Source organism: Anser anser, assembly GCF_964211835.1.
Source record: "Anser anser genome assembly, chromosome: 22".
Lineage (NCBI taxonomy): Eukaryota > Metazoa > Chordata > Aves > Anseriformes > Anatidae > Anser > Anser anser.
This window is the reverse complement of record NC_139743.1, coordinates 5472994-5499217: the sequence shown is the minus strand read 5'-3', so window position 1 is coordinate 5499217 and position 26224 is coordinate 5472994. Positions and strand designations below refer to the sequence as shown.

The window sequence follows — 26224 nt, the reverse complement described above, 5'->3', positions numbered from 1 at the left end:
GGGGCTATCAGCGAAGCCTGCTCCATCCCGAGAGCAGCTCTGCTGCCCTGCTCACTCGAGGGACAGGAATGGTGCTGAGCCGTCCTGCCCCGCATGCACACAAAGACTGGTTAGCTTGGCGGTTTCCAAATTTGTGACATCTTCATTAAGGAAGGGGTTCGAGTCCTTCCAGGTGACTTCTCCCAGGCTGCATTTGCTTCACCTGCCCACGATGCTTACAGGGTTCCCGATCTGAGCGCGAGTCCGGCTGCTGACCCGGACCCAGGACCTCTGCAGCTCCTCCAACCCCCCCCCCCCGAGCCATCCCATTCCTCGTGCTCCTCAGCTTTTAATCGGTTTTGTGAGCGGGTCGATCAGATTCGTGAATCTTATCGACCTGTGAATTTGGGTCAACAACAAATGGATGTTTGTACAGAAACCGTCTCACTCATATCACAGCACACAATTAGCTGTAAGAGAATTTTCAGCACTAAGGAATAAATCAATAGCTGGTCAATCCAGCAGCAGTAAAATGAAATATTTTTCCCAGATAGCCCATAGTTGCTCGGAGCAGCTTCAGTGCCATGGGGGCGTTACAGAAATGGAAATAAAATAGAGGGAAGGCATTGCATGGAGCTGGGTAACTTTCCGACCTTCTGGTCCTGCACACTTACATGCACATTGGCCAAAGCTGGCTGTATGAGAAGCTGATCGGGGTGAGGAAGGAATCCCTGCCTTACGTTAATACAGCACTGCATGAAGAGTCAGGTGCAAGCTTTCCTTTTGGGTAGGATTTGGGATGCTCTGACCCCTGCGGCAGGTTTGTGTCCTGACTAATGCCCTCAAGGCTGCACAGAGCTGAGCTGGAGGGAGAAAAGTGCCCAGGGAATGAATCCCCTGGCAGAGGAACATGGTGGCCAACACATCCTCTGGTGCTTCTGCCTCCAGGCGGGACAGAGAGCAGCACGCACATGGCCAGCTCTGCCCTGCCAGGCCTGGGACCCATCAAAAACTCGCTGGAATCACCCTTCTAAAGCTTCTGAAGGCCTAGAGAGAACCAAGCAGAGAACGCCTGTTCTCATCTCTGATTTCTGATTCAGCCTCGCACAGATTTGCCAGCTCCGTCCTGCTGAAGCAGAAACAAAAATCCTCCTAAATAAAGCTCGAGTTGAAGGAGAAACGATTTGTTTCTCTGCGAAGATGAAGTTAAAACACTTACCGCTACCAAAAGCGCCCTCCAGGAGCTCCCATCTAACGGGGAGGCGCTGCCAGGGCCAGCAGGCCAAAAGCCCAATGGCTGTTCCCTTCCTCGCCCGCCCAGATCACACATCACACCCTGCTCCTTCTCGCCTCCCAGAAGCAGCGCTGCAGAACCGTTTGACACGTAGTTGCGTGTGCGGACACACGGAGCGAGAGGTGCACAAAAACTACGCCAATAGCCCAGGGCGTTTGCAAACAGCCGTACAGGAGGCTCCTCACCAGAGGCTGCGGAGGAGGAATCTCAGCTGGCACCGAGCTCGCGCTGTGCCGGGAAGGGCGACCCAGGTGGTGGCATCGGTTGAACGGGGACCTGAGCACGTATCCTGCCCCTCAGCACCTCGCTCGGACCCGGAGCTGTCCCACCTGGCTTGGGACACTCAAATGGAGCTGCTAAGGGAGGAGGGAGCATCAGCCAGGCCCCCTTTGCCTGCTGGGGGAGAAGCAGCGGGATGCTGGGGGGCATCACAGAGAGATGCGCACCCCAGAGGGATGGAATCGGGTCCTCGTCCCTCCGCTTCGCAGCAGGACACGCGGCTGCTGTAAGGGTAATGATGGGGTGGCTCGGGTGCTCCTCTGGCACAGCGCTGAGGATTATCACGAGCACACCTCCCCGCGGATTTGCCACCAGCTGAGAAGCTGTCACCGGGTTCTCGCAGGCACGTCGGTAATGACAAGGCAGCGCGGAACCCAGCGAGGAAGAATCGGTTTAAATGGCATCAGTCTTAATGTAGGCTTCGGCTAAGCCTGTTTTACTAAGGATCTCGGAGCATTTCATCAACTGTGTTTAAGCTCCGGGATCCCAGGGGAAGGAGCACCTTTAGCTGCGGGGGAAAACAAAGAGCAGGGAGGGGGGCACAGGAGCGCGCACACACGCACAAAGTGTTGTCAGACCCAGCAAAAGCAGGCAGCTCTCGGGCTACATCACTGCCACGGAGAGGAACGCGAACAGAGCTCGATCCATGCACAGCGAGCAAAAACTGCTCCTCTCCAAAAACAATACCGAAAGTCCAGGTGCTGAAATGAACCTGCCCAAACTTTTCTGGGTAGAAATGGGATTCTTACTCCCTTCCCTCCCTGCTCAAACGGTGCCTTTTCGCAAGTTTGCTTTGATTTCTACTGCCCACCCTGCCAGTACCTGCACATTTTTCTATGTCAAGTTTTCATCATTTTTTTTTCCACTGTGAAAAAAAATAACCCAACACCATTCGGTGTCGAGCAGGGATCTCAGAGCGCAGGCAAAGCAAACAGCCTTGAGAGCACCCAGGGGCACTAGCACCCGCCGCGACTTCGCACGCTGTCACACTGACACAACAACTGCATTTACAACCAGGAGAAAACACTGAAGAGGGATTCTCCGGTCAGAGCCTTGCACGCAGACTAAAACCCCCATCCATCCTTATCATCCTGGAGCACTTCAGAAAGCATCAGGCTTTGCCGCTGCCAAGTCCCACTAGAGCACAGCTAAAAGGAGCGGTTAATTCACTTACCCGAGCAATCAGCTCCCCAACCATCCCTGTCCACGTGCCGTTTGCCTCCGGGACTCCATACACCCCGTCGCCGACCAGGTGGATCTTGTAGTTGAAGCGCAGGATCTCGGCCAGCTCCTTCAGCATGTCCACGCAGAAGCCCTCGTAGCGGTCGTTGCCTTCCAGCTCCTGATGGTTCCACTTCAGCATTAAGTACGGGTTTTCCTGCATCGAAACTGGGCAGCTGTCATTCCCATCTTAGCCGGGGCGTCCCAGCAGCACGGCGCAGCGGGGAGGGGGCTCCCTGCAGGGGCTGGGATGCGAAAGCTCTGATACGGGGCACCTGGGCCAACCTTCCCAGCTCGGCCTCTCTTTCAGCAAACTTGGTGGGATGCAAGGGAATAACGCCCAGTGTGCTTCGGGGTTTTGAGGGTCTTCCAGCAGAAGTAGTGGAAAAAATCATGGGTACCAGCCCAGCACCAGACAGGGAACTTCTATAAGGATAATTGCCTGTATTGCCTGTACCTGTGAGGTCTTGGTTCATAGAAGTTGCACCCATCTCAGCCAATTTTAGTAATTTTTATGGGTAGATGGGACAACTGTCCCTTCCAACTTACCAGCTGTACACAGAACAAGAACATCATTCAGAGATGAATGTAAAATGGCAACTTATCCCCATTCCAGCCCTCTCCCCAGCTGCTTCTGAACTCATCAAATATCATTTCCATATGAAACATCAACTTGAGTTTAATTACACTGTCATGAATTGTCCTCAGTGCTGTAATTAGAGATTTGATCGTCTGTTCTTTATGAAATCAGTGTGCAACACTGCATGCTGGGGGCAGAGGGGGGTAGGAGGAGAGAATAATGTTGCAGCTGATTGACACCCCTAAGCACTGGGCTGGCGACGAGCTAATGGGAACTGTAGGTGACCCCCTCACTTACCAGGATGGTGGTGACAATGAGCGTGGTGTTGAACAGACTGTCGGATATGTTGGAGGAGAAGATCCTGTTGTCCATGCTGAGTCCTTCAGAAACGTGCCAGTGGCCGATCTGGAGAGAGAAACAGCACAATAAGGAAATTTACAGGACAAATTACTGTACGCTCCCACCATATGGCTCCGGTGACTGACAACCATCCGGCTGGCCCTGTAAAAGGTATTTATGAACGCTCCGTTACTGAGCATGCAGATCAGGATCCTGCTCCCTTATGCCCCCTAGAAGAGCCTTTTACTGTCTCATACGTAGACCTGCAGCTGAGGGAGGCCAGCTCGCTCTCCCTGAGACCCTTTCCTCTCTCCTTTTTCTTCCGTAGATGCTCTCTGATCCCATTAGGTCCCAGCCCATCACTTGTTGAAGAGCTGCCCCAGCCGAAGTCCTCCAACACCACTGAAGTACAGCCCGGAGAGGTGGTGGCTGACCCCAAAACGCCCACGTGTCTTCACAGCTCCTCCATAAACGTGGGGCTCGAGCAAATCCTTTCGTGGTCAGGGCTTTTCCTACAGCGTGACGGATGGCTGAGGACCTCGCAGTCACCTCCAAGCCCCTGAGCCAAACGCAGCCTGAAAGCACCGCCACCCCAGGGGGGGCTGAATCGCCCCGGCTGCTGGAGCAAGTCCCTGCAGGCAACACAACAGGGATCCTTCCTCCGAGCTGCCAGCTCAGCACCTTCTGCAGCATCAGCAACGCCCTGCTAAAGGCGTTCACTGTGGCAGGGAGCTCTGAACGGGCTGCGAGCACCTCTGGGGGCTGCACCCAGCATGGGGGCACTGAGCCCCTGATGGGAAACGGAGGCACGGTGATGGCTGTACTGGATCAGGTCTCGGGCATCCTGTTGTTTTGGCAGCTGGTTGTGGCTTAACTCCCATCACGCTCCCAGCAGCATGGTCACGCTGCAGGGCAGGGCACATCTCTGGGAACAAGAGTCTCAAACTGGGGATTTGCCAGTCACTTCTCGGACAGGGAGCTCACCCAGCCCGCATTCCCCAGCTCCGCGCCAAGGTGCTCGCCTCTTGCAGCGGCTGCTGAACAAAAACCCCCTCTGCTCTAAGCGCCTCTCTGAGCCAGAGAGCAGTCATAAACATCGCCTCGTTGTTTTCCCCCCTCCTAGACTTCACAAGCAGAGATTAGTGACAGATTAACTTTTTTAACAGCCTTCGCTCTTCTCAGATTCCTCCCTCCCCTGCTGGCATATTGAGACTAATTGACTGCCTCCTCCTCTGACAGCGCAGTGGATTTGACCTTGCTTTGAACACAGCACCAAAGCCAAGCACTCCCGTGTGCCGGGGTCCTTCCACCCCATCCTGGCTTGTTCCAGCTCACGACTGTCCCCTCGCAGGGTGACAATGCCACTAATTGTCTCCTCGTGCTGTTCGCCACATCTGAAGTTTGACGTGTCAGAAGAGCCTCAGATCTCCCCCTCTCCTGCAAGACGGGCGTCAAGGTGATTTTAATCATCTCTATCTACGTATAAAGAGCCTCTGAAAAACAGAAAACATATTCATCTGCAGAACGCTTTAGGGGATAATCAAACGCTCGGCCCAGACGTGGTTAAGATGGTTGCGTCGTTAAGGCTCCGGACTAGGACTTAAGAGTTTTTAGGACGCAGGAGTTTTTAGTAGAGGCTGCGATTGGTCTGTAAAAATACAGCAGGTGGAGGAGGCCCATACAAAAAGAGGTAGAACAGATTTCGAAGCTAAAACGATAGCGTTAGCGCAAAAATAAATAGACAGAAACCAGCCAGAAATAAACAGGCTGAAAAATCCGAAAGAGGGCTTCCAACGATCGGAGGAGCTGAAGCGACGATGGCAGAGCTTTCCCAAGAGAGCAGCGAGGGCAACGCAGCTACCTGGCTGCAATTTGGAGCTCAACACCTTTGCGAGAGGGATTGTACCACCTGGTGGCAGGTGGCAGCCCACGGCTCGGATGGAGAAAGCTCTGTACGTGCCCCCCGCGGAGCCCCTCGGCACCTCCTGCGCTCAGCCCCGCTCTGCCCATCCTGCCCTCAACGCCTGCAAAGGGTCCTGGGGCAGGAGACCTTTCTTGATATAAGCCCTTGTGATCAGCAGGGAGCAAACGCCCCGTTTCAGTGCAAACCAGCCCAAAAAGCAGCTGCTGGAGCCTGGGACAAGCAAGGAATTGACACTGCCCCGTCCCCACAGGCAGGAGAGGCCCCTCAAAACAGCTGCTCTGCACAAGGCATTACTGGGATCGGTGGCACTTAAAGATTTCTTATCTCCCGAGAAAATTACCAGCAGTTAAAGCAACGCAAGTGTGGCTCGCTCCTTTAATCCTTCAGCTGCTCCGCTCAGACACGGCCACGTTAATGATGCCTGGGCTCGCGAGCTCCTCGTGGCACAGGATGACAAAATGCCCCTCGCACTAATGATCTTAACGAAGTCTGCTGCTCAGTGCCCCGCAGGCCCGAACGGCAGCGAGAGACAACATGGCAAGACCTCTCCATAAACTTCAGGAGGCCCTAATTCTTTTACCTAAAAATTAAGGTAAAGCCAGCCTTGATCGTGGATGTCTTACACCAGGCAGGTCTCCAGCGCAGCGAACCCAGCTCTCCTCCGGGCTACGATTAGCAAGCACCGTCCTGAGGATCGCATCCATCACCCCCCCCTCCTCTGTGGCCCCAGGAAAAGGAAGGCGCACGAACTGCTCCCATTTCTCATCAGGCCAACACCTGGAGATCCTGCTGGCACCGACGGGAAGGGCCTGTGCCAGTAGGAGATGTAATTAAGTGGGTGCTTGGTACACGGTGCCTCCGCCAGCCCAGAGAGGAAGGAATTAGTGTCTGGAGAGGGGGTGGAAAAGGGAATAGAGCAAATAAAGGAAGGAAAACCCTCAGAGGGCGCTGCGCAAAGCTGCCAGGTGGCTGGCACTCCTGAAGGACACTGCAAGACGGAGGCAAGCAGGCAGAAGTTGGCAGGGGACACACAGAGAGAGCCAGCTACAGAAACCTGCCCAACCCCGAGGCACACACACAGGCCCCCCAGAGCTCCCCTGTCCCCCAAAGGAGACGACTGACACCCGGCATCGCCCAGGCAGGACGGCTGGTGGCAGGCACCGAGCTTGGGGCGTCCTTGCAGGCTCCGTCTCCGAACCCGTGCTCCGAGGAGCGAGCCCCCGCCGAGACCGATCAGCCACTTCTCCGTTACAAAGGCTTGATGCGGCGGGGACTGCGGAGGGTCCCGGAGCTATCGGCTGGTAGCTCGTCTGGAGCTCATCAACACTGCAATTAGGCACCCCCATCACTTCCAGTGCTCCAGAGCCGGACGCCAGCAGTCAGCCAGACGCGAGGACATCGCAGCCAGAGCTGGGGACAACCTGCCCCTCGTGGGGCTCCAGCTCCCCCTGCCTCTCCTCTCGCTTTCCCCGGGGCCAGGCAAGTCCCAGCCCCTCTTCATTCCCTCTTGTTGAGCTGCCAAACCTCAGCTCAGCATTCAGTGCAAATCGCTGCCCAGAAGCCTGAGTGATGCTTTTTGTATGGGCAAAGAAAGGGAGAAAATAAAAAGATGACATTTACCGACTCAGTCCTTGTCAGATCTATGGATCACCGACACATTAATGAGCCCGTGCTTTATCGGGCATTCTGTGAGCAGAGAGCAGCTTTCATATGGCTGGGGAAAAATTTCCACTAGTTAAGCTAAATCAGGAAAAAACACGTTCGGTGTATTACGTAAATGTATTAAGAATTGGATGTCAAAAAGCCCTGTCTCTCCTTGCCCAAAAGCAACAGCAAATTTTAAAATCTAAGTGTCTCTAATTTGTTTGCTGGCTGAGATCTGGATCAGCTTCAAGATTCGGTGAATTCTCTATCAAAGCTGATGAGCTGGAAGTCCCTGTGGCTTCGGTAGATGGAAGGAGAGAGGGTGGGAGAGAGAAAGAGAGAGAAATGGGCAGAGAGCGTGAGCTTGATTAAAAATAAGAAGGGAATAGGAGCGTTTCAAACGAGAGCCTGGACAAATCAGCTAATATAACCCTTGGGAACAAGATTGCCCCCAGGATGTGAATGCCTGTTCCTTACCCTGTCCCCTCGTGATGGGTTTAATTAAATGATTTCTAATGATTTATTTAGTTATTTTCATCCCAGGAAGCCTGCTTGGCGAGCAGAAGATAACCACCTATGGCGTGGTGGAGAGGCTGCAGCCTCCGGGGCTTCAGCTTCCCTCTGCAGCCATGGAGGAGATTGCAGCAGTGTCTGGGGCCACCGTCGCAGCTGGGTACGTGGGTGACAGCCCCTAAAACCTGCGAGCAGGTCCCACGTGGCTCTGCTGCTCGGCGAGATCCTCCGTGGGGCTGCCTGAGAAGGGGAGAGCAGGCGGCAGAAAGGCTGCTGTGGGCAGACGGAGCAGGTTGTAGGCAGAAAAACTCCTGATGGAGAGGGCTCGCAGCCACCAAACACCCCCAGCAGGCAGCTGCACACACCGAGGGACTGCCCTGCCGTTCCGGCGCTGTGTCGCTGTGACTCGCAGCAATTTGTCACCGTCACTCTCTGACGGGAAATTTGAAAACGCTCCGCTCCAGCCCAGGCTTCCCGGGTACCTCCGAAACGTGAAGCTGCTTGTTTACCAACCTCCTGCACGCAACAGATCGCAAATGGTTTTCCCCTTTCACATTGGGTTCGTGGAGAAAGAGCTGAGATTTGTGTTTCAGGGGCCAGGTCCCGTTTCGTTGGGATGCCCCCCAGCACCCCACGGCATCGCTCATCCCGTGCTTCGTCACCACTGAGGGACCACAGGGCAAAGGGGAGAGAAGAGGCACGAGGGGGTCTGCAGCCCTCCCACCGCAGAGGGTTGGGAACCAGCACCACCCTTCAACCCCAAAGCAAGCCTGCAAGCTAGGGAAAAGGTCAGTATGGACAGCACAGAGCGACCCAGCACCACCTGAAGTACAGGCAGGGACCTCACACCATCACCTGCCCAGGGAGGGGAGATCCCCTCTCGAAGAAGGGATGCTCACTCAGCGATGGGAAGGAAAAGCCACCGTTTCTGTCACCCAAGTGAGGAGCTGAGCTACATCGGCGGGGCTGCCAGGGGTAATGCAGCTCTCGGAGCTCTCGTGGAGCTCTCGGAGCAGGGCTGCTCCAGGAGGACCTGCACACTTCACACGAACTCCCCGCCACGTTCGAGCAGATGGAAAATGCAGCAGTCGTAGCGAGGCTTACAGCACTTGCTTCCCTTGCTGGAGCTGAACGTAGGCTCCTGGTAATGCAGACGGGCTTGGATCTGTCACTTTTACTCAGAGCGTGATGGGCTTGGGTAAGGATTCAAAGGGCACTGGTGCTCCGAGAGATCCCGCTGCGGGGAGGATGCCATCCTGAGCCCTGCTCACCCGGAGCCAGCTACAGGCAGCATCAAAGCTGAGCTGTCACTTGACAGGTAAGGGCTGGCAGGCAACGTCCTGCCGAGGCTAAAGCTCACCGCTGCCAGACCAGAAGGTTTCCTAAAGCCAGAACGCTCTGCTGGTGTGGGGCAGGACAGTAAGACACTACAGCTTTTGTCCTCTGCCAGCATCTAGGGGAAACGGCAATCTCTGAGAAAAGGGCAGGTGTAGCGCTGTCAGCATGGAAATAAGACAGACAAAAAGTCTCTTTCAAGGGCTTCCATATTTTTTTTTCCTTTTTCCTGAAGGAGGTTTGGATTTACCAGTAAAAGCCGAATTCCTTGGCCTTGTGTCACGTAATCTCAACAGTTTGATATCAGTGGCACCAAGCTCCGGCCCCCACAGCATCCTTAACTTTGACTGAAGACATCACTTGAACAGAAAGAGGGTAACGGGTAGAAAAAGGACCAGTGCGGTGAGGAATCTACAAGCACTGAGCCAAAAAGCAAACGAGGGCCTGAGAACAAAAGCGTCATGAGTGGGAGCTTGTCACTCGCTGAACACCTCCTCTTGCCAAGGGCCGGGTCCGTCCCCTCCTCACCCGTGATATCCCGAGCTGAACCCCTGCAAGGATGCACCCAGCCCGTCCCCAGCGGCCCGCACCACCTCCCTCACCTGCCGGAAGCCGCCGCGCGTGTGCTGCAGGATTTTCAGGGCGTAGTTGGACCGCTGGCCTTTGCTGTTGAATTCGATGTGGCCGGTGAGACCTTCCAATTCTACCTGTCCAAGAGAGAGTGAGTTACAGCGCCCGTCGAGGTGGGCACGCGCCCAGGCACCCTCCCGGCAGCGACAGAACAACGCGGGTGCAGTTTTCGTGTTGCAAAGGGAGCCAAGGGGGGTGCCTGGCCTCGCTGTGCGGGCTGAACATCGCTCGCCTGCTGCTGGAGAGAGCTTCACAGCCACAAGGGCAAGCTCCTGAGCCTCCTGTTAGCACAGCAGAAGGAAGCTGAAGAGTTTTGCTGTCTCTGACTAAGGCTTCACGTACGTGGACTGAAGCAGCACAAGGTTCAGGTTCAGCTGATCCTTCCTCCGGCAAAAAAACCCTCATGAAATTTCCTCATCTCGTGATATTTCAGCTGCACCCCAAAGAGACTCAAAACCCACGCTCGTTCTGCGTGGCCCAGCTCAGCTCTGAGGGTGAGATCGATAAACTCAGCTACGTGGGGCCTGATCCTGCGCGGGGCCAGGCTGGGTCGGTCCCAGTGAGCACACTTCTGGGTTCAAAGGGGCTCAAAGCCCTTCGCAGGCAGCTCTCCTCTGGCCACCGAGCTCTAAGCAGCTGTACTGCGCGACCTCGTACCAGCTCGAGTTCACTCAGAACTCACATCACCTAGAAACATTCACACTTAAAAAAAAATAATAATTCATTGAACTTCATTTTTTTTGCAGCAAAACCTGAAAAGGGGAGTTTTCATGTACTTTTAAGGCTAGTACCAAACCAGTCCTCAGATCTCCTTCTCTTTTCCCTCCCAGTGCTGCCTTCAAACAGAGCGATGCTCTGTGCTCCAGACCTGTGCCGGCCTGTGTGTGCCCGCCCTTCGCTGCCGGCGAGCTCCAGCCCCGCTCACCATGCGCAGGTAGTTCATCAGGCTGGTGCCGTGCTGCCAGATCTGCGCAGAGCCACAGGACAGGGGCTTCACGCCGATCTCCTGGCTCCGGTTCAGCTCCTGCACGGCGCTCACCACGGCGTACACGGCGTCGAACAGCAGGGCGGAGGAGAGCTGTGGGGGAAAGGAAGAAAAGGAAACTCACTTTTTCTAAGCAAGCTCTGTTTTTTGGTCCTTTGGTGACGCCCGTTCCATCTGCTGCCCGCGGGGAACCCTGCACCCACAGGAGGAAACACAACTGGGCTGCATCAGCCATCATTAGGGGCCAGAGGATCCTCCCTCCTGCACTGCTGTGAGTGGCAGATCCGTCAGAAATGAGGATTTGCTAGAGCTGTTTCCCAAACAACATCACCTTGGCTTTCTGGTGCAACAGAGACCACCTTGTCCCGTGCCACCGCCTCCAGCGTCCTGCTGGCTGTCACCTGCACTGCAGTGGCATTGCTGAAGCGACGTCCAGCATCACAGAGCTCGCTCCCCCGCCTTCCCACCTTTGCTTTGTTTGCCTTTAATCAGATTGCTTTGTCCGTCCAGCCGCACAGACCGCGTCTTTCGCCCACCCGCCACCGTTCTGAGGGTTTTGATCTAGTCAATAATCGGCCGTTTGCTCCCTCGTGTTCACTGGTGTGGCTAAGATCTCACTTCTAATTATCGTCACCTCCTGACTCTGCTGGAATTAAGCTGTTGCAGCTCGTTACTGCCAAGGCTACGATTTCCTCGTGGCTACTTCCCAGAGCATCCTTTACTGTCGCAGCTCCGGCCGTGGGCTGGTCCAGCTCCAGCCGGGGGCTCCTGTCCCCTGCCCTGCCCTGTCGGGGACTTCGGGCAGCTCAGCTGCAGCCTCGTGCCCTGTTCCTCCTCCGAAGCTTGCTCAGCTTTGTTCGCTTCTGCCAGCTGCCCTGCGGGGACAATCTCACCCGGTTCAATCCTCCCCAGGAACCCTGGGCTTCAAACACGTCGCTAATTTGGACAGAGCGAGCCAGACTTAACCCTGCTTGACCTCACACAGACCGGTGGTGGAACCTCATCGACTGCAATGGCCGGGGCTCAGGCAGGTAACGAGCAGTGCAAAGCCTTAAAACACACAAGCTGGCAGGAGTAAAAAGGCACAATTCCAGCCTAATGCCAGCAAACCCCCAACCTGTAGCTCTAACCGGCAATCCTTCCTTTTCCCAACTCCTCTCCCCTGGTACTGACTCTCATTTGCTCCATGTCTCCTCCTGCACGTACCTGATGCTCCTGCCTTACTCAAAGAGTATCTGGGCACCTTCCCGTGAGCCCTGAGCAGTCTTGGGTCTGACTCTCCAGCCTGCCCCATCCTTGGCCCCCGTTCAGTGAAGCTCTTTAGCATACATTTAATTTTGACTGTGGACTGAATACCGTTCCGGTTACAGGACACCATACACAATTAGCAATTGCTTTCCTGGATCAGGAACCACATTAAATGCAGTTGGCCAGTCAGAAATGTTGGGACAGCAAATGCAACCCCTGTGACGCCAAAATTTCACCATCTCATACCAAATCAGGACATTGGCCCTGCATTTGTAATTGTCTCCTGTTGGGTTTTGATTTCCATTTTTTTTCCGAGCAGTTAATGATCTCTTATTAGCTGGTGAGCAAGAGACTTGTAAATCTTAGCGAAGCATTTGACATTATTGATTGGAATATTTTATCCTTAGCCTCGAACAATTTGCTGGGATTTCAGGTGGTCCCCGTGTACTTTTGCAAGCAGTTTAGGGACTGGGGAGGGGGTTGTGATGCAGAAAATTGAGTCATCTCGCTAGGGAACAAGAGGCCCCCCCATGCCCTCAATGGACCTCTTTTATTGTTGTTGTTGCTGTTAAATCCCTGTGCCAAATTACCTAGCACTGGACTGCAGCAGCTCTTCTCTGTTCTTCGGTCTCTGGCTTTTTTTGGGTAGGTAAGTGCCTTCTTGTGTGGTTACCGGGGGGGTGACACCAGCTCCCTCCTACACGCCAGGAAATCCCAGCTTTCTTCATGTCACCCATAAAACCTCTCACTTCTTTTACGCTCTCATTCGAACCCCAGCTTTGTCACTGTCACAAAAAGCCGATTTGCCTGCTAACAAATCGATTCTCCTCCTCGCATCGTCTGATCTGTGCCGATCCCTGTTGGCTTCGTACCGTATCTCTGCAAGGTCACGGCGCTGCGAGGGGCTGCACGTGGAGGGCTTGGTGTGTGCAGCGCCCCCGTGCCTCACCTCCTCCTCCCCAGTGCCCTACAGCTCCTCGCACACCTTCCTCCCAACACCAGATCCCCTCCAGGCACTAACCACGGGTTAAACGTGGCTACGTGAAAATTAGCACTTTATTTTCTAGGTACAGAAATCCCCCACGTAAAGGCCGTGTTTAAAGGCAAGCTGCTCTCCAGGGAAACGTGAGCAGCTTCGGCTAGTCCAGGTTTTGCCAGGCTTTTTTTCCCCTTTTCCTACTAAAACATTGTCATCTGTATCTTTGCCCCAAACATAACACAGAGAATTAAAGCCATTAAAATCCTGTGAAATAGACTTTACAATCTGGATTTTATTCAATGACATAAACACTTAATTACAAACATCTGTTTTAGCCTAAATTCTAATTACCTAATCTAGCCATCTGTAATTTGAATGATTTTCTCTGATTTCCTTTCTTTGCAATGTGATTAATGAGAATGGCATTAGAGCAAGCAGCTCCCTCCTCCTTCCCGAGATGCTGTCTCAGCTCCCTCAAGAAAGCCCTTGGATCCTGGAGCTCACAGGGAACCTCCCTCCTGTCACTTCCAGCTGTTGAGCTTCCTTTTCTCTTTTTAGGAAGAGAAACCTGCTTCCTGGGACAAAAAGGGGAGTTCTCACAGAGATGCCCTCCAGGACGTGAGACCTGCCAGACTTCCACCAGCAGAATAAAATAGAAGTGGATTTCCCTGGCAGATACAGGAGAAGAAACACATCCCACCTGGGAATATTTCACGTGTCCTCTGCTCTGAATATTCACGGCCTGAGATACTTTTCTCATCACCTGGGGCATGGCATGTGCCAAGAGAAGCCACACAACTGAGTTTGGGAAGCCCCAGGGCAGGTTCTGGGATGCCCCCGGGCTGAAGCAGCTGAGGATTGGGGTGGTGCAGCTTGGCTGAGCCCCCTCTCCAGATGCATCATTCTCCCTGGCCCGCGAGGAAGCCCGTTGTGCTGCTGAACGTGCTTTAGGAATGAATGAAAGGAGCATCCAGCTGGCTTAGCATTGCACTGATGGGTGATTGAGGTTCAGGCTCACAAACCAAACAGCTCCATTCAGCTCTGAACTCATTCACTCTTCCAAAAAAAAAAAAACAAAAACAAAAACAGGGAAAGTGCTGCAATGAGGCATACGCTTGCATCCTTCCACCTACAAATTTTGCCGGTCGTTTAGGACAACACAGGGTAAGAAGGAGCAGTGAGCTCCATTATTTCCCCATCACACCTGCAACACTCCTCTGCCTATTGTCTTCCCTTTGTGCTATTAGAAGGAAATCTATTTTTAATGCCTCGGAACAGTCCTGCAACCACCAGCCAAAGGGAAAGCTTCCTGGTAGCCACCCTACAGAGACGTAGCAGGGCAGGCAGCAGCTGCCTCGGTGCAGGAGGGCTGGGATAGGGGAGCGCAGGCTGGTCGCAGGCACGTACTTAGCATGGCCTGAGCACCATATCAAGCCAATAGGACGTGGACACAAAGGGCAGAAAGCTCCTTATTTTCCCTGCTTAAGATCACTTTGTAGTGACAATAAGATTTTCAGCAGCACGCTGCTGCCGCAGTTTGTCGAGGGGACTCTGAGTTCATTAAAAAAGCTGCAAAAGGCTCTGCTGATGGCATTTTCTGCCTCCCTTCCCCCCCAGCTGCAGCCGCAGCCCCCTGCGTCCCGACCTGGCAACGCTGCTGTGCAAACCCTCTCAGCTCCCTGCAGTCCCTGGGGAAGATCTCAGGGCTGGTCTGCACCCAGCAGGGAGATGCCAGGGCACGCAGCACAGCACAGCCTCGTGGCATCTGCCTAAGCCCGAGCCTTTTCCATGCTACGTGCAGCCAGACTGCCTCTTCCTCTTGCACAAGCCACCTTCCTAAGGTAAATACACAGGGACTAATTTCCCCTGGGAAACACTGAATCGGAGCCGCACCATCCCCTGCACTCACACGCAAATACAAATCAAATTCGGATTAGGTTTAATTTAAAGCTGCACAGCCGTTCGAGCGCAGCCAAGCCCTCTAAAGCTCTCCATCCACCTGGTTCCCAAAGGTCTCTCACCCCAAAGGGTGAGGTTTTCCTTGGTCTTTCCCTCCTCTGCCCCACGGTCCTGATGGATGAGAGCAGCTTCTGACTCACCGAGGCGATGGAAGGGTTTTACTTACTGCCGGGCCAGTGAAAGGAGCGTGGTCGCAGTTCTCCTGCCAGGACTGGTTGAGGCTCTGCACAAACTCTTGGAAGAAAGCGTGAGACTGGTTGAAAATGGAAAACCCCAGGATGTTGACTCGGTCATCCAGCAGGCTGTCCAGGCGCTGGAGGGAAAACTCCTAAAGCAGCCCAAAACAGAAAGCAGGATCAGGAAAGCAAACGGGCACCCAAAAAAAATCAAAACCAGACAATATAATTGAAGGGAAGATGGTGCCATGCAGCCAAAAGCACCTGAACCCACCAACTCCCAGCTGGGGCTGAAATCCTCCCACCAGCCTGTAAGGAAATCCGGGGTGCTGACCACGACGGGGCTCAGCAGGCTGTTAATGAAGATGTCAGCCAAGTCCAGCACTTTATTTTTCCAAAACCAGACCCCAAATCCTCCAAAGCAGGTTCTGGAAAGATCATTTCTGAGCCATGGTTTGTGCCAGCCACACCTGAGCTGCGCTAGCAGGCTTGGCAGAAAGGACTTCCCTGCTTTGCAGGAGGAAAGCTGTATTTTCTGTACGTCTGTGAAGTTCAGTGACCTCAGATCCTTAAAAGAAACCGTACAGCCACGTCACATGAGCTGTTTCAGAAACAGAGAGCGTGGTGTGGTTTCCAGACCAGCTCTCTGGCAGGAGGCTCCCAGTAACAGAGAGGTTTCAGCACAGGCAGGGAGGCACCGGGTATTTTTCAGGCGGAGCAGGCAACCTGCTGCAAAGGGGCAGCGATGCCTCGCTGATGCCTTGCTTCCCCTGCATGGCTTGTGCTCAGCTAAACCAAGAGCTAGGGGTCTTTCGTCTCTTGACAGAGGGCGATGGGGAAGGCAGAGCCAGCTTGCATCCCCGAGGGATCTCAGGGACGCCCCAGCTCTGCTCTCATCTCCGAGACAAGCGCTCCCGTGCAGCCGAGAGCCCCAGATGGCACGAGCACATGGGCACGGGCTGTCCATCCAAACCCCGGCCAGGAGGAATCCCCAGGCCAGCGAGACCACAAGAGTGTGAAGGGCCATGTCTGGAAAGAAATTAGTGCCATTTGCTCTTCTTAATTTCCTCCGAGAGCGCCTGACCCAGACTCCAGCCTGGGCTGCGGACATCAGGCGCGCAGCGACGGCGCCGCACCACCGCGGTGCCAAGGCAGCGACACCAAGCTCGAGCTGAGAAACCGGGACAGGTCCCATGGAAAGCACAACCCTGCAGTGCCACCAGGTGCTGGGAGGAGATGCCACCCACTGGAAAGCCCTACGTCCCTGGGGAGGGAGCAAAGTGGCCAAGGACGGTGTTAAAATAAACCACAAGCAAAAAGGGAGAGCTCGATGCCAATGGAAGCGGTTGTACAGCCGCTTCCCGGAGGAGCGTCCAGCCCTCCCCGTCCTATTAGCAGGAAATAATGGTGCCTTCCTCACTAATTTCTCTTCTGCTAATTGCTAAAATGGAGCGAGAAGGTGGGAGTAATAGTTTCAGAAACTGCTGGGTGCCCAATCTCTTCCATCACTAATATGAATGTCTTTTGGCTCCGTGGACTAGGAGATCTCAGCGAGTCAAGTCATTTTTTAATCTTTCCTGCGTATGTGTGCGCGTAGGAACAATGCCTGTAAATCTCCGAAACATGGAGTTACGAGATTGTTCCAGCCCGGCAAACTCCCCCGAGAATGCGATCAGACCCAGGATTAAGTGCATTTTGGACACAACCGCATTAACGTTAGGTAACATGAAATTGCCTGTGAACTATTGATTCATTTGAATGATATTATCCTCCTGCCTTGCTGACAGGTTATCCATTTACCCACGGCATCCTGTCAAGCGGCGCAGCGAGGGCAGATGGCTAATGAGGACCGGGGCCCGAGGAGCTCCTGGATGCAAAGGGAGCAGCAGGAGCTGCGCTGAGCCCCTGCAAAACAACGGCTCCCCCAGCAGAGCTGCGAGGCGAACAGTGCACAGGGCGAGCGGCCTCCCGAGTGCCCTGCACGCAGAAGGAAAACGAGATGCTGTGCACCGAAGAGCCCCGGATCTGTTGGGTGTAAATCCTCACATCAGCTTTTTCCCAGCTCGCGCTGGAGGTGGATGCTCGTCGCGAGCTTCTGTCTTTTCCTGCAGCCTCCTCTCTCTGCATCTGTCTGCTTCTAGGCAAAACTCCAGCTGCAGAAAAACCCCATTTCTGCTGCAGCCCGGCTCAGAAAGCAACTGTCGCCAGCACACGGGGACCACGGGAGGCGAGCCCCGTCCCTGCACTGCTCCTGCCTCTCCCCCCTGCTCTAGCTCCAGCCCTCTTCTTTCAAGTGTTTTCCCATGAAACGTGCACAAGTGTTTCCGTGGGTCCAGGTGAGAAACGAGCAAACAAACCACGTGCTGCCTGTGCAATGAGACAGACAAACCATCCTTGGGGCACATGCTTCTTTGGCGATGGGATCAGACAGCTCTGGTAAGGTCAGGCTTGCAACGGAGGGCAAAGGGACGAGAGCATCCGGCCACCCCCTAGCTGCCAGCACAGCTTCTGTCCCTGTTCCTTTTTTCCCTTTCCCCCAGGGTCATTCCGCACGCCTGGCACTTCCAAACCCACGTTCTGCAAACACCAACTCATTTGTTGCTCAAGGTCTGCACCTCCCAGCAGATCCCAGGGCTCGGCACCCAACCCGCCGGCCCCGCCGTGCCTCCCAGCAGCGTTCCCACAACGGCACGGAGCATCCCCTAACGCTGCCTGGCAAGCAGCGAGCACGGTGAGGATCAGGGATGGAAATCCTGCTGGTGGCACCGCTCCTCGATGCCTCCTCTGCCAGGTACTTGCACGCAGGTGGTAGCACGTTTACCTTTTCAGCCTGAGGTAGAGAAACACGGTTCGTATTTTAGAAACAAGGCTCAGACAGGCAAACGGCTCCATCGAGGGCGCACAGGGATTTGGTGTCAGATCCCAGAATTGCTCATTGAGGTCAACTCAACAGGACACATTGAAGATGGCTTTTACCTAAGCCAGCAAGAATCTTCAACAGCAGAGCTGACACAGAACAACTCCACTCCTCTCCTCCTCTCTCCTCTCCTCTATTCTACTCCCAATGATTTTTCCCCTCCTTACCCCATAATAATCACCATACCTGACCTGCACTTTGCCCCCCATCTTGGACCAGCTCCCTTATGCCACCAGCGCAACTCGAGGCACAAAGACCATAAAAAAAACGCCTCCAAGCTTAATTTCAGATGCGCAAACCCCGGCTGCCTGAATTCTCCCCCCTCTCCGAGTCTGTTTTTTCAGCGCACCCACCAGAAGTCAATATCCTGTTTCATGAGACGGCAGAAAAAGCAGGCCCTGAAGGTCCGCAGCCAAAATTAATGAACTTTTATAGAAGAAAAGTCCCCAGGCTTTGCTCAGATCACAGCAAAGTCTGCAGCAGCACCAGGCAATTACAGCGCAGATTTTCTGACTTCTGCTACAGGGCTGCAGCCACTAAATATGTGCCGTTAAATAACAACACTTAGCGATTCTATGGCACTCCATATTTTCAAAGCACTAGGCACACATTAGCTAATTGAATACAAAGGGGTTCCCTGGGAGACGGCACTGGAGGAGTTATTAGAGGATGAAGTCACTCTTGGGTTGGCGTGCTGCATGCGGCACTCGACCTGCCTTCTCACTTCACGGCAGCAGACAAAACCTCGGGAGCGACCCGAGCGTTTAGATCACTGGGAGAACCTGCCTAATAAAAGCCACCCGGCCAAGCTCGGTAATTCATGATTTTAAAGCCACGAGCTCGGGTTTTGTGGCGTCACCGGTGGCGAGTTACGGCTGGGAGATTTACAGGCGATCGTCTCCGATCCGTCAGGAGCACAGAGCCGCGGGGCGCAGGCACATCGCTCCGTGCCCACTTCGTGCCGGCCCTGCAATAGCAGCAACGCTCCAGAGGCACCTGCCAGGTGGTTTTGTGCCCATTGTACAGAGGAGGAAACTGAGGTGCCGAGAAAAAAACAGCAAGCAGTGAAAAACCTGACAGCAAGGCTCAGCCTCCAGGAGATGGGGATTAGCGAATTTGGTGCAAAGCATCAAAGCCATCGCTTAAATTCAAGCAGTTTAATGAAGCATCCTCCCGGATCTGCTCCTCAGTGACCCACTCGTGGACCAAAGCAGACCCCATGAATATTGCCCAGGTCCTCCCTGGCTGCTGCTCTCACCCACCCGGGCAGACTTCCACCTCACCTCACCCCAAACCCATGCAATAACCAGGATTTGCTCACTGCACTGGTACCGAGATGCCTTCATCCCTCCCTCCGCTCACACCCACGCACGTGGTTATCTTCCTCTCTTAATTACTGGTAGGATTTCGCTGGAGTTTTGGCTCTGCTGGTGAGCAGCCCCAGAGACCCGCCGATGCTGTCACTGCCCGGGGTCGGCAGCAGAGCCTGCCGGTGGTGCTCTCAGCTGCCTGCACTGAGCTCAGCCCCGTCCCGGCCAAGGATGCGGCCCCCTGACAGAGGCTGATTTACACCAGGAGCTCCAGAACACGCTGTACTGTTCCTCCTCTATTTTTACGTGGGATAGGAAGGAGAACGCTGGGCCAAGGCTTCCATTTCTCTATTATTAAGACCTCACGCTGGCAAAACTTCCATCGCAAGGGTGCTTAAGTAAGCTGTCACCCTCCGAACACCGATTGCAGTTCCCCGGCTGGCACTCTGCATCCTGCTGCCCTCGGGGCTGAGCTGCTGAGCGCGCTAATCATTCCTGAGCTCCTCTGAGACACTTATTTATTTACTGAAGTGGGCAATATTATGTTAAGCATTTTATGGCTTTCTTGAAAGGCTCCATTTATTTATAAACTATCGGCAGAGTCAGTAAGTTTGTAATGGACCACGCGTTAAAATCAATTTATCTGGAAGAAAAAAAAAAAAAACACTCATCACGGGAACGAATCGTGGCCTTTTGAGGGGATAAGTGGATGTGGACGACCTTCCCAGCTCACCGTGTTATTCGGCTGTTCACGTAGTTAAAGGGGAACCGGGATCTCGGTGAACTTGGTGACGCTTTAGGGGAGCTGTCCCTACATAATCTGGTTGCTCTTCCGAAGTTGAAGCATCGCAAAAGCATCGGAGCCGTGTGCTGGCAAGGAAGGGCCTTTTATTTCCTCATGCAAGGAGAGATGTTAGATTTTGGAGGCTGCTCTTCAAACAGAGCACTTTAGGAAAGCGCGCTGCCCACATCGTTAGTGCGAAGCGCTTGACTTCAGCTTCCCCGCAGGGAGCCTGGGGCTGAGGAGTGACAAAGGCTCAGAGAGGAAGGGGTCAAGTGGGAGCGTGGGGCCTGAAAAGGACGGCGCGTGGAAACGGGGTAGGGAGGCTGAGACAAACAGGACGAGAAAGCACGAGGAGGGAGGAAAAAAAAAAAAGAGGTTTGCTCTCACAGCGGAGGGCCTGGGCTGTATCTGAGAGAATGATTTACTCAACAACTGGAAATCAAACACGGGCTGGGCTTCCTGGAGCACTCTGAACAATGCAGAAAGAAGACTCAAGACAGGTAAAAGGGAGCGCAGGCAGGCAGCGAGATGCAGAGAGGCACAAATCGGTGCTTTGCCTAACTCCTCCTCTTCTCATGCTAACCAAAATAAGGAGAAATGGCTTTGGCATCCCTGCACCAACCTCGTGCAGCGGGGCTGAGCACCACGGCCCGCGGTGGAGCTGAAATCTGTGACATTTCCCGGGCCATTTGGACGCTGCTTGCCTCGCCGGTCCCAACGGGGCATCCAGAGCGACAATTCAGCTTTGGAAAACTCGCCCTATATGAAGAGCAACCTCTTTATAAATCACTAACAAAGAAGGAACAATAGGAAACAAATAAACAAAGCCAAGCTGATTTATCTGGGCTCTGGAAATCGAATACGGCAGCTGTTTTATCAGCAACAACACCTCCGCACAATATTGTCAGGGAACAAACCTGCAGCCACTCAATAGACCGCCTGACTCAAAGCACGAGTAAAACTCCTTTACACCTCCCTTCTTACAGTAATAATTTTAATTGTTTCAATTATTTCCATCTAATCTCCTCGATAAATGTTTTGAAATTTAAGCCCAGCCTGAGGTCCATATGTTATACCGAAAAAAAAAAAGGGAAAAAAAAAAAAGACAAAAACAACAACAAGCTACAGAGAATTAACAAGCTACAAGAATTAATTGTACCGCAGGATTTTGGAGGCATCCAACACCCCTTCTGCTCTGCACTGCTGGTCTCCAGGATTTCTAGCACCAGGAGAAACTTTTTTTTTTTCCTTTTTCCCCAATTCAAAGCAGCCTGCACTGCTTTACCTATGCACTGGCCTTATTAGCAGCATTATCATAAATCTAATTGTCAGTTGGGCTTTGACTTGTACCCTTCCCCTCTCAAACATTACCTAGTGGTGTTCTCCAGCTCGGGTCAAACCGTGAGATCCCACAAGGTGGACGAGGACAAAAGGGGGCTCGGTCGCCCCCTGGCTCAAAAGCACCCGCTACACAGATGATGGACAAGGGGAAGGAGCGCGCAGCAGCCCTGCTCTGATCTGCGGGTTTCATTTGGGCTCCAGGAAAATTTGTGGAGCTTCTGCTGCTGACAGAAAGGGTCCCAGAGCTGGCTGAAGGCGGCTGATAATGAATTCGCACGCGGTAAATTAGCCCGTGGATATTTTTACACCAGGCTGCTCGCCTCGGCTCCAATGGAAACACACCGGGGGCTGAGGACTTCCTCCTCGTTTGCTCCCGCAGCCTCGTGCCAAAGGCTGGCAGCTGCTCCCGCACTTTGCTCTGCCTCCCCTCCGAGCACCGATGGCACCCCCGGGACCCCTGGGACCCCTGGGACCCCCGGTCCTGTCCCCACGGGCTGGTGGCAGAGGGACCGCGGCCGCCTGCCTCCGCGCAGCGCTCCGCAGAGAACTGGCTGCCGGCCGGGATACGCTCGTTAAATAAAATTAATGCCAGAAGACAGGAACAGAACCTCCCTCTAGTGCCGCGGGGCAGGTGTTTAATTCGGCGTTTTCGCCCCTTTTCCATCCTTTTTTTGGCCTGTTTCTCCATCTTCAGGTAGCTTAATGCTGCGCAGACCGTCTGTTCCCCTTCTGATGGGCTCTCTCCCCATTTAGAGCCATCTTCTTGCTTGCTCCCCCTCGCAGCAGCTCGCTCTGATTTTATCTTTTCTATTAGGCAGTGACTGTAAAATCTCAGAGGGTTCATTAGGGGCTTGATAATCCCTCCAGATTTATTAGTCTAAATTGCTCGCTCCCGTCTCTCGTCCCCATTTAAATATTACTAATTTCCTTAACCACCTCGCCCATCTGCCCAGGTTTTGCCCGATGTCACCTTTCTTCTTCGGCAGTCCCTGCCAAAATTTCCGTTAGCTCTGCTCTGGGCTGGTCTTTTGGATAAAGTGGTGAAATAAAGCAGGGGAAACAGAACAATATCCTGCGGGAGCAAATGGCAACGGAGCCCGTTTCTGTCTCACCTGCCTCATATCCTCATTACACTGGATGAATGGGTTTCAAAGACAAACATCACCTCTTAACCCCAAGAAAATGCTTAATCACACCCATGCTCAAAACTAGTGTGGCGATGAGCTTAATTAAGCAGCGGGGGGCTTAATTTCTATAGTTACTTCCATTGTCCAAGCAGCATCCATGAATACAGACTCCATTGTGCTGGTGATGTGCAAGTGGAAATCTCTGATTATGCCTACTATAGTAGCACTGACAAGCCCAAATTATGGATTAAGGCCCCACTGTGACTGCGGCTAACCAAAATTTAGCATCTTTTCCTGCAATGCCGTATGCCTCCGGCATGCAGTGTGATGGGCAGGCGTTACATGGGCTGCAGACCCTGCTCCTTACCAGCTCCACCAGTACAGCTGCACTGGGTGGCACAGGGGTGAGAAACCACAGGGCAGCTGCTGCTGCCTTAAAATAAATGATCTTCAGGTCCCGGGGCTTAGCTCTCCCCCAGGTCCATCCCTCCCTGCCCAGTGCTGAGCGTTTACATGGGGATAAGTCGGAGCAGTGCAGCTCTTCCTTGCGGGGCTGGTACTGAGCAAGGTCAGGACCTAGGGGTCGAGTGCTGAGCAGGAACCGGAATGCTGTTAGTCCAGGTAGGAAACGTGGATTTTCCCTTCTTTTGTATTTTTGCCTTTTCTGACACCTTTCCCCATCCCACCCCAATTGCTACCTTGGCTTTCACCCCCTCCCTTCCCCTCCTTTCCCCTCCCCTCGAGCTCCCCTTCCCACACGTTTGGCTCCATCCGCTCCCGTCTGTCTCCCACCCAAACACAAAGCGTGATTCAGCTCTCGGCTTTCCTGGCACAAGCACACCCTGGCATAAATATTAATAGAAATTAGAGACTATGAGTATCACCGGGGGTTGGAAGGCACCGTCACTTCATCATCCAGCCCGTCCCGCGCGCTCCGGTTGCCATCAGCCCCCACCAGCAGCACCGGGCAGGTCGCGCTCTCGCCGTGGGCAGCGCTCCCCCCACCACTTGGCAGCCCGTCGGAGAGCCTGCTGCAGCACCAGAAGTTTCTCTGGTGTTTATTTTGGGTTTCCCCCTGCTGCCTCCTAAGCCCATTACTCCTTGTTCTGCCCGGTGCTCAGGGATTTGGCCACACAATCCCCCATTAGCGTTATTAGCAGCTATAAAGCCGAGTCACCAGGGGCCGTGCTGAAGTCATGCCCGCTCTGCCTCTCCGCGTTTACAGCACCATCCCTCCTCCATCCTGCATCCTGCTCTTCTCCCAGAGCAGGGAGCGGGATCCTGTGCTCACACCTCCAGCGTGCCCCTTCCAGAACCACCCAGGAGCCACCCATCCCCTGGTGGACCCCAAATCTCACCGCATCTCTCCCAAACCCTTTTTGCATCCGCAAACCCCGCTGCACGGCACGGAGCAGCGCTCTCACCTCCCACCCCTTAGCTAACGGGGTTTGTGTGGGGACCCCCCCGGCTCCTGCCCCCGCCGCCCCGCACGCAGGCAGCTCTTCCCCGTGCTCCCCGGGGTCCGGGAGATCAGCTCCCATTAACATGGCTCGACACGCACGCCCGAGAAAAGCTGTGAAAAACATCTTACCAGATTAGTGAAGATGTACGTGTAGTAGGCAGACGCCATTCCCAGCTCGGCCGCCTGCGAAGGAGAGGAAAGGAGATTAGACCTGAGCCTGGCAATCTTCCATCTCAGCTCCAGCACACACACGGGGCCACATTTCCTTTCCCGTCCTTATCGCTGCTGCCTCCCCCCTGTGTCGGGATGGCTGGGACACAGCAGCACAACGTGGAATTAAGTCCAGCAGCACCAAGCCTACCTCGAGGTCTCCTCTCCGCACCTGCACAGGGCTGCCTGGCAGCTCCGGACCCCGCGACGGGCCCTCGGGGCACGCCACAAAAACACCCTGCTAGGAGGAAGCCCCTGGGAGCAACAGCTTCTGTCCCCCTCCCAGCAGCCCGTACCAACCCCCTGAGTGGGATCCTGAAGCCTCCAGAGCCCCTGGGCGACGTCCCTTGGTTTTGCCGCGTTTTGAGGAAAGAGAGGTGAGGTGAAGTTTGCTTCCCTGTTAATTGGTACTACTTTTCTCCTCTTCAATTATCTACTTAACGAGGGAATTTTTTTAAGGTAATTTTTGAACATAACGAGGGCACGCAGCAGCCGAAAGGGCTCAGCGCTCATCTCCTTTTGCTACAAGCACTGGGACGCGGCGAGCGAGGCAGGAAAAGCTCCCGTGGAATTGCAGAGAAAGCACAGTCATCCCAGCGGTGCCTTCCCCACGTACGTCTGCCAGATTCGAGCTCCGGTCCCGAAAATTAATTAACAGGAACGAAACCTAGCAACTCCAACCACTCTCCAGAATTTAACAAGGGTTGTGATGGCCTCGGGAGCAGAAAAGAAGAGGGTGAGAGTGTATGGGGATGCAGGGAGAAGGACGTGGGTTTGTCTGTGAGATGATCTCTTCTGGAGACCACAGACCAGATCGTTGAAGTTATTCTCCAAAATTCAAAGTTCTCATTAGACCAGGAGTTGGTTGTTGGAACAGATGCTCAGGATTAATCTGCAAATCCTCCCGAAAGCCTGTGTCTCGCTGCCAAGCACAGCTGGTCTCAAATCAGCTGCCGGACCTTGGCGAGGAGGTTTGCCCATCGCCCCAGACCGCCCGGAGGCGCTGGAGGCAGGGAGGGACCGACGGTGGCTTCGGTCCGGCTGTGCCCAGCCCGTCAGTCACACGCTGACACCCTGTGTCCTTCAAACAGGGGCCAAAACGGCCACAGCAAAAAATCATTTCACCAGAAGAGCACCGCGACCCCACAGCAAGCGTTCAGCCAGCTTTGCAAAAAAAAACCTGCCTCGTTTCGAAACTCCTGCACAATAAAAGGTGGCACCCACGTCCCTCCCTTCCCCCTTGCTGGGGACAGCGATAATGTCAGCGCTGCGTGACCTACTTTGAAGTCAGCCTGTTTGATTTCAAGGGCAGAAAATCAAAGGCAGCCACGAAGCGGCTCCGCGGCAGCGCTCCCAGCCGCTCGGCGCGCCCGCGGCCAGGTGGGCGGCCGGGCCAGGCTGGTAATCGAGGAAGCAACCATGTGTCTCCAGACCGTATGTGGAGGGTGAGATGAGAAATCGCCGTTTCCCTCGTCGTCCAAAGGCAGGCCAGCTCTGCCGAGGCAGCTCCTCCACATGGCGCTTCCAAAACGCTGGCGCATTTCTCCTGCTTTCGGTCACCTTTGGGCAGGGCGCAGCTCCTCAGCCCCTGCTCCGGCTGCAGCTCCGTAAAGAAAACACTTCCCAGCCTCCCCAGGTGCTCGTGATGCCGCATCACAAGCCCGTTATTTACAGCCTCCCACTCCTACAATCCTCTGGCCGGGCAGACTACACCAGGTTTTACTGAACTGCTGAAAAATCGCGGCAGTCTCTGACATCTCCATCAGTGGTGGCAGGAGGATGCCCGAGCAGGGAAGGGAGGTTGCGGGTGCCCGAGCGCTGCCCTGTGCCTGCGGGAAGTCACTACAGCAACAGGAGGGAGGGGGGCAGCAGGCTCCTGCCCTACTGACATGGGGACCAGGGAAAAAAACACCCCAAAAATTTAAAAAAAAAAAAAAAAAGGCATGGAGGTGCCTCCAGAATACCCCAAAGTGCCTATTTAGAAATGC

General features: G+C 54.2%; 1 protein-coding gene across 7 annotated transcripts in view; it reads right to left on the bottom strand.

Moving 5' to 3' along the window:
- GRIK4 (glutamate ionotropic receptor kainate type subunit 4) overlaps nucleotides 1-26224 on the bottom strand; it is a 171000-nt gene that overhangs the window by 21139 nt on the left and 123637 nt on the right. For all 7 annotated transcript variants that reach the window (XR_014574624.1, XM_083808314.1, XM_083808317.1 and 4 more), the window contains 6 exons: nucleotides 24156-24209; nucleotides 15076-15237; nucleotides 10664-10816; nucleotides 9711-9815; nucleotides 3651-3758; nucleotides 2727-2930 (listed from right to left, as the gene is read on the bottom strand). Coding sequence is in view for 6 of the 7 variants with exons in the window: in XM_083808314.1 (XP_083664440.1) it covers nucleotides 2727-2930; nucleotides 3651-3758; nucleotides 9711-9815; nucleotides 10664-10816; nucleotides 15076-15237; nucleotides 24156-24209 (786 nt within the window). In the remaining variant the exon portion in view is untranslated. The remainder of the gene's footprint in view (nucleotides 1-2726; nucleotides 2931-3650; nucleotides 3759-9710; nucleotides 9816-10663; nucleotides 10817-15075; nucleotides 15238-24155; nucleotides 24210-26224) is intronic.